Here is an 8,038-nt window from a genome sequence, read left to right on the forward strand (position 1 = left end):
TAATATTATATCGAAAATGTTTAATATTTCTTTTAGTAACAATAAACATGATTAAAATTTTCAATCATTTATTAAAAAAATCAATAAAATTTTAAATATATTATATATATTTTAATAAATTATTACATAAAAAAGACTAGTAAATTATATATATAGATATATATATATATATATCGAGAGAGAGAGAGAGAAAGAGAGGAAGAATCAAATGACTCACAAAATAACTCTTGTAGACACTCAATTTCTTTCGGGATACCCAAACCAAGGACAAAGGTCTACTAAGGGGAGACAAATAACTCTTGAGGGGCCCAACGCGTTGGGCATCAGTTTTCTTATGATAATATCTCTAGTAACATAACTAATTTTGACGATCCAACAGTTGAGATTAAAGATCAATGTACTGAGAAGATGGCTCCGGAAGGCCCAGAAAACTCAAAAAAACTTATCCGGGCCATGGAACAACCATTCCCAAATTGGAACGGGCCGTTCCCAAGGTTGGAACGGCCCATTCCGAAACCAGAACGCCTCGTTCACCTTTTCAGAAAATTTTGTGTTGGGCAGCGTTTTTGGTTTTAACATATCTCTCTCTAAAAACCTAATTTTCACAATCTGACCGTTGAAGTTAAAGATCAATGTATTAATAAGATATCATCAAACTTTTAGCATGATCGAACGGTTAATGATTTCTTTAGAGGTCTCGCATTGCATCTGGAAAATATGAACCCTATACTAGACAGGGTTTTTGTTATGATAGTATCTATCACTACAAAGCTAATTCCAATGATCCAACCGTTGAAATTGAATATCAATATATTGTGAGGATATCATAAAAATACCAGCACGATCTGACGGTTAACGAGTTCTCCAGAGGTCCTGCATGGCACCTAGGAAAAGATTGTATTTTTATAAAATTTAGTCCCACATCGGATAGCTCTCTTATGTTTTTGTCTCCTCGTTGGCTATATAAGAAACCCCCTGGCCAAGGGATTAAAAAAAAAAAAAAGATGCGTAGCTTTCTCCCTCTCTATATAAACCTTTAAGTGATAGTGAGGTTTTAGTAGAGCAAAGGGTTGTCAAAGAGTGCCCTACACGCATTTGGGAAGATTCTATTATAAAAAGGCTTGCTTTAGAGGTTCTAAATTCTTCTCTTTTATTTATTCTTTTACTTTATTTTATTTATTATTTCATTTATTGTTTTATTTATTATTTCATTTATTATATTATTTCTTTATTTATCATTTTATTTATTTATAATTCTTATATATCAATAAATAATCATGTAGATAATAGGTATTTATTTGTCATGTAATTATTAAATTATAAAATGGGATAAGATATTTAAAATAGTATTTATTATTATGCTAATTTCATCATAGGGCACCATTTTAGGGCTTTGTGGGGGAGCCTAATATCTTCTCTACACGTAATCGACTCCCGAACCCAATTTTGACTATGAAGACCGTTTAATTTCAAAATCTTTTCTTTTTTCAACGTTTTGAGTAAAACATTTGGTGGCGAATCCATGAACTCATTTTTCAAAACCATTATTTGAGGATTAGTTTGGCGTCTGGGCATTCCTTAATTAATGAGATTTTTCAAAAAGGTAGTCCAAACCATTGGTTGTAAGATTGGAATTCTTTAGGTTACGACAAGTCTCGGTAAAGTTACTCCGCTCAATAACTTATGATGTATGTTGAATTTCATCGATTCAACTGTTAAATTAAAAGTTGTAAAAATATATAAATTATTATTTAAACCTTTAAAGTTATAATAAATAATTTAAATTATATCATAATATTAATTTTAAATAGAAATAAGTAGATTGTTAATTATAAAAGTAAGTATATATGCAAATAAAGATTAATTAAATATAATATAATTATTATTATTATACTTAAATATAATATAATTATTATATATATTATTATATTTTTATAACAGTCTGAACACACCAAAATGAGAGGGATCCAAAGATTGTAAAGTATGAGATTGTATAGTTGAGGATGACTTGAATGAATTAATTTGTACTATCTATATTAATAAGATGCATTTACTTTTCAGTAATTTATCTCATTAGAACTCTATAGTTATGCATGCTGAAAAGTAAAGTGTCGTGAAATAAAGTATTTTTTTAGTTATAAGAGAAAAAAAATAATTAATAATTATAAACAGTAATACAAATATAAATTTATAACTTAATTAAAATTATGATGGAAATCGAAATAGAAAAAAAAAATGGCTACATGTGACATTTTCTAAACTTTATAATTTCTTAAAACACGATTTTAACAAATTGATAATCTTAAGGTTTTTTAAAATAAAGTATTTTAAGCTCCAATTGAAAGTAATTTTGATAATTTATCAAAAATTTACTTATTTAAAAGGGAGTATTTGACAAGTTATGTATTATTTGAATTTGATGTTCTCTTAATCCTAGGTTTCAAAGGTAGGAGTTGTGATAACTTGTTATCTTAAAGTTTTCTTTTTCTAAATTAAAAATATAAAACTCATATCATAATCATTAATAATATTATTATAACATTTCAATAAAATTATTTAAAATCATCATAACAAAAAAAAAATTATTAGATTAATGATTAATTAGATGTGCCAGCTTCTTAATCTTCTAGTTTTGAGATACAAGTTGCAACTTATTCTCTTAACTTTTCACAAAAATAAAAATTTCAAGTCCAAATTAATTTCTATACCGTAATAATAATTAAAATTAAAGTATTCTAATGGATTAATTTTGATATACACCTTTATTAATTTTATATTTTGAGAAATATGAACTAAGATAGCTCAAAAATCTTATTTAATAAAAAAAAACCAAAATTTAATTAAAAAAACAGGAAAATCACGCCTGTGGAACCAAAAGAAGAAATATTATACTTATTTTTCATATTAATAATAAAATTTGGTTTTTGAAATAAGTACATATATTAAATACCTAAAACAAATTTGTGTCATTATAAATTAATTATGGATGATATAAAATTTTAAAAGTTATCGATAGTTTGTTTAATTATAAATATTGTAAAGTGTTAATATCTTTTCTACACACAATTAACTTTTGAATCCAAAATTTATTTTCATAAACCATTTTTTTAAAAAAATTCAATAATTTCTCTAAAATAAAATATCGATTACAATTTTCTAATTTTAACTTATTTTCACCATCTCATTTCAACTTTGATTGCAACAAAATCTTCTAAAAATACTTTTATATTCAAGAAATTCCAAATCTAAATTTCTTTCTAGGTGGATATTTTAGTAGTTTATTATGTCTCTAATAAATTAGGATATTCAATAATCATATCTAATTATTTTAATATTTATTCATTTTAAACTATTGATTATAGATATATGTAAAAAAATAATTATTACTTAAATTTATAACTTTTGAATTCTTAATATTTAGATAGAAATTGAAATAGAAGTAAAAAATAATAATTCGAAACAATAATATTACGAAAAATTCAGTTCATATTTGAAAATTAAAAGGAAAGTTGTAGTTTTATTTTAAAATTAGATTATTTTTATTTCATAAATCAAATTTCATGTATATGTGAAAAGTAATGGGTTAAGTGTAAATAATTTAAAAAATAAAGTAATTAATGAAGCTCATTTTAAATCATTAAAATTTCAAACAATTAAAAATAAAGCCTATAAAAAAAGTTTTATTAAATATATAGATGTTTATACTATGTGCTCAATTTTTCTTTGTTTCCTTCACCATCAATGGAAAATCAGTTACATTGAATTCGTGAAAGTGTGAAACCAAAAGTGGGTCCTCCTCTCCTTTTTAGTTCTTGCGTGCTTTTCGGCTTTCACTCTATATTTTTCAATGCGATTGAATGAAAGAAACGCTTATGTAGATGATATGCCGAGGTTGTGGATGGTGTTTCTTTTTTTACTTTCTTCCATTAATCAACACGCGTATTCAAGGTGTCACAAGAATATGAAATCAAGGATTAAAAGCCTGATCACCAATTATTTTCATAAATGCTAGAGGAAATTTTCCATCTTAAAGTAGTAGATAATCCAAACTGGACTTAATAATTAGCACCACAATTAATATCTTCAATTTTAGATCCATTTGACACTACTAAAATTTCTCTTATTACATGCGACTTTTCATGCGAATTTTGTATTAAAATTCACAACAAACATTATTTCTACGAATTTTTCTACAAATTTTTATCTGCAGGTAATACCTTCGTGGATAATATGTTTTTGCAAAATTTAAAATTCGTAAGAAATTTTACTGTAAAAGTTCTTGCAAAACCAATTCGCAAGAAAGTTTCCTGCAAAAACAAATTCGTAGGAAAGTTTCCTGCGAATTTTTTCGCAAGAAGTTCTGCAGGAAAATTTCTTGCGAAAAAAATCAAAGAAATTACTACAAATTCTATCAATAATTCTTCAACTTTCAAATGCTCACAATGAATCTATCCGAAGCATTTGCTACCACACTTGTGACACATAACCTTTTAAATTCTAAAATTGTAGATTATAAGCCTAACACTTAACCATACAAATCAACTTGTAAGGTAAGTGTTGCCCCAACTTATATACTTTTTAATTGTTTTATAATCAATCGATGTGGGACTTGAAGTTTTTTTAAAATATTAATTAGATCATGTCTTTAGAAAAATGATTAATTCATTAAATTGAACAACAAAATTATATTATTATAAATTATTTTAACTCTTAAAATATTTAATATTCTAAAAAATTAGTTTTTTATTAAATAATTTTATTTTTAAAACTATCATTAAATTAAAATTAACTCATTATCATTAATTTATACATTTAATTAAAATAAATATTTAATTATGAATATTTAAAATTAAAATTAATTTTTATGAAATATTTAAAAATAATTTAGTAATATATTATTTTATGAAGTAAATACTTTTAATTTTAAAATGTTATAAATTATCATTAAATAAAAACACATTATCACTAATTTATCATATTTAAAATTTTTTATATAATTAATTCAATTTATATAAAATTAAAATTAATTATAATGACATATTTATAAATAATTTAGTAAAATAAGATTTATAATTAAAAATACTATAATTATTAAACTTATAAATTTAAATTTTTATTTTATTTTTCTGTGAATTAAAATTGGGAGGAAAATCCACAGGAAAAGTTACCTGCAAAATTTTTCTACCATTTAATAAACAATACTTGGAAATTTATTTTTACAAGAAAATCTGCAAGAAACAAAATAAAATTCTTACAGTATTTTCTATGAATTTTTACCATGGAAGAAAATTTCTATGATCATTAAAATTGTAGCAAATTTTGCAAAAATTTCTTGTAGTGGACCCGTTCGCTTAATTGCAATCAATTTTTTAATATTTTCTTGCACTATATATATATGGGTTTTGTTGAGCCTTACTTTCCATTATTCTCGAACATTGTAATGTTCTCTAATAAAATGAATTTGAAGTCCTTTTTGTTGCTATGTTTTCTTTCTGGGGTAGTTCTTATCACTACGGTGATGGGTGATGAGCCTTCTAAAAAAGGTATTGAGCACAAAGCTAATATTTGTGAATGACATGTAATTGATAAAAAGTATATTCAAAATATTAATTACATGCAAAAATGACATTTGGTTGAAAATGTAGGAGGATCAAATGAAAGTCAAGAAAACTCTAGTGTATGCGATGATGAGAATTACTGTAAGTATTTTCTTTCCTCTTCTCATGCTTTCTTTAATTTAATGCAACTATTTGCAAATCATACATGAATCTTGTTTATGCAGTTTTGAGCGGTAGGAAATTCCAGTTGAATCATGGTAGCGTTAACTGTAAAGGAAAGGGAAAACGAGGTGTCAAATATGGTGGTAGTAGATCTGAGAATGGGGGAGGCAATGAAGTTGGATTAAAAGCTGGTGGAAGTGTAAAAGGTGATAGTGAAGGAGGCCCCTCAAGTTTTGGTGGTGGTGGTGGTGGTACGAAAGGAGGGGGTAGTGTCAACGGTGCCGATAGCCCAGGTAGAGGAGGAAGTGTTGGAGGACTCACAAGTTACGGTGGTAGTGGAAGTGTAGAAGTCGATAGTGAAGGAGGTCCCCCAGGTTTTGGTGGTGGTGGTGGTGGTGGTACCAAAGGAGTACGTAGCGAAAGTGTCGGTAGTCTAGCAGGAAAAGGAAGTGTTGCAAGGTTCCAAAGTTATGGCAATGGTGGAAATGTAGTAGTTGATAGTGAAGAACTACCCCCAGGTTTTGGTGGTGGTGGTCGTACGAATGGAGGAGGCAGTGTCAACAGTGCTGGTAGCCCAGGTGGAGGAGGAAGTGTAAGAATGGATAGTGAAGGAGGTCCCCCAGGTTTTGGTGGTGGTGGTACCAAAGGTGTAGCTAGTACTGAAAGTGTTGGTAGTCTAGCAAAAAAAGGAAGTGTTGCAAGGTTCCAAAGTTATGGAAATGGTGGAAATGCAGTAGTTGATAGTGAAGAACTCCCCCCAGGTTTTGGTGGTGGTGGTAGTGGTACGAATGGAGGAGGTAATGTCAACAGTGCTGGTAGACCAGGTGAAGGAGGAAGTGTAGGAATGGATAGTGAAGGAGGTCCCCCAGGTTTTGGTGGTGGTGGTGGTGGTGGTACCAAAGGTGTAGGTAGTACCAAAAGTGTTGGTAGTCTAGCAGGAAAAAGAAATGTTGCAAGGTTCCAAAGTTATGGCAATGGTGTAAATGCAGTAGTTGATAGTGAAGAACTCCCCCCAGGTTTTGGTGGTGGTGGTCGTATGAATAGAGGAGGTAGTGTCAACAGTGCTAGTAGCCCAAGTGGAGGAGGAAGTGTAGGAATGGATAGTGAAGGAGGTCCCCCAGGTTTTGGTGGTGGTGGTGGTGGTACAAAAGGTGTAGCTAGTACCGAAAGTGTTGGTAGTCTAGTAGGAAAAGGAAGTGTTGCAAGGTTCCAAAGTTATGGAAATGGTGGAAATGCAGTAGTTGATAGTGAAGAACTCCCCCCAAGTTTTGGTGGTGCTGGTGGTGGTACGAATGGAAGAGGTAGTGTCGACAATGCTGGTAGCCAAGGTGGAGGAGGAAGTGTAGCAATGGATAGTGAAGGAGGTCCCCCAGGTTTTGGTGGTGCTGGTGGTGGTGCTAGTGGTACCAAAGGAGGTGGTAGCATTGGAGAAGAAGTTGGTGATGGAGAAAATTGATATAGTATTAATGAAGCTTTTAACATTAGGAAAAAATAAAATTATGTGTTGGTGGATATGCAGCCAACATCTAGAGTTAAACAGTTAATACTTGGTTCTTTGTTGAACTTGAATATAGCTATGAGAATAATAGTTGATTTCATTGTGCAAATGTCATGTAATGTTTTACCTTCATTTGTGAATGGTATATAATCTGGTATTAATTTGCAAGGAAGTTATATCCATAAACAATAGTTTCTTAAAATATTCAATAATCATATCTAATTATTTTAATAATTATTCATTTTAAACTATTGATTATAGATATATGTAAAAAACTAATTATTACTTAAGTTTATAATTTTTGAATTCTTAATATTTAGACAGAAATTGAAATAGAAGGAAAATTGTAGCTTTACTTTAAAATTAGATTATTTTTACTTCATAAATCATATTATGTCCTCAACTTGTCTTTGTTTCCTTCACCATCAATCGAAAATCAGTTACATTGAATTCGTGAAAGCGTGAAACCAAAGTGGTTCCTCCTCTCTTCAATCCCTTTTTAGTTCTTGCGTGCTTTTCGGCTTTCAGTCTATCTTTTTCAATGTGATTGAATGAAAGAAAGGCTTATGTCGATGATATGCCGAGTTTGTGGATGATGTTTCTTTTTTACTTTCTTCCATTAATCAACACACGTATTCAAGGTGTCACAAAAATATGAAATCAGGGATTAAAAGCCTGATCATCACCAATTATCTTCATAAATGCTAGAGGAAATTTTCCATCTTAAAGTAGTAGATAATCAAAACTGGACTTAATAGTCAACACCACAATTAATATCTTCAATTTTAGATCCATTTCACATTACTAAAATTTCTCTTAT

At 28.9% G+C, this 8,038-nt stretch overlaps 1 protein-coding gene across 1 annotated transcript; it reads left to right on the forward strand.

Annotated features, from left to right (window-relative positions):
• The first annotated feature begins 5,409 nt into the window (after nt 1-5,409).
• Nucleotides 5,410-7,390, forward strand: LOC109793965 (uncharacterized). Its single transcript, XM_020353442.3, has 3 exons — nt 5,410-5,543; nt 5,646-5,699; nt 5,783-7,390. Exons 1-3 carry the CDS (start codon nt 5,441-5,443, stop codon nt 7,174-7,176), a joined length of 1,551 nt encoding a protein of 516 aa, XP_020209031.2. The 5' UTR covers nt 5,410-5,440; the 3' UTR covers nt 7,177-7,390.
• The last annotated feature ends 648 nt before the right edge of the window (nt 7,391-8,038 follow it).

This window comes from Cajanus cajan, chromosome 9 (assembly GCF_000230855.2).
Source record: "Cajanus cajan strain Asha chromosome 9, NIPB_CcT2T_4, whole genome shotgun sequence".
Lineage (NCBI taxonomy): Eukaryota > Viridiplantae > Streptophyta > Magnoliopsida > Fabales > Fabaceae > Cajanus > Cajanus cajan.

What these genes read in the sequence shown, in the direction of transcription:
- LOC109793965 (XM_020353442.3), top strand. Translation starts at nt 5,441, where the DNA reads ATGTTCTCTAATAAAATGAATTTGAAGTCCTTTTTGTTGCTATGTTTT. An exon ending in TGATGAGCCTTCTAAAAAAG is followed by an intron (nt 5,544 to 5,645) that starts GTATTGAGCACA and finishes TTGAAAATGTAG; the next exon opens with GAGGATCAAATGAAAGTCAA. An exon ending in ATGCGATGATGAGAATTACT is followed by an intron (nt 5,700 to 5,782) that starts GTAAGTATTTTC and finishes TTGTTTATGCAG; the next exon opens with TTTTGAGCGGTAGGAAATTC.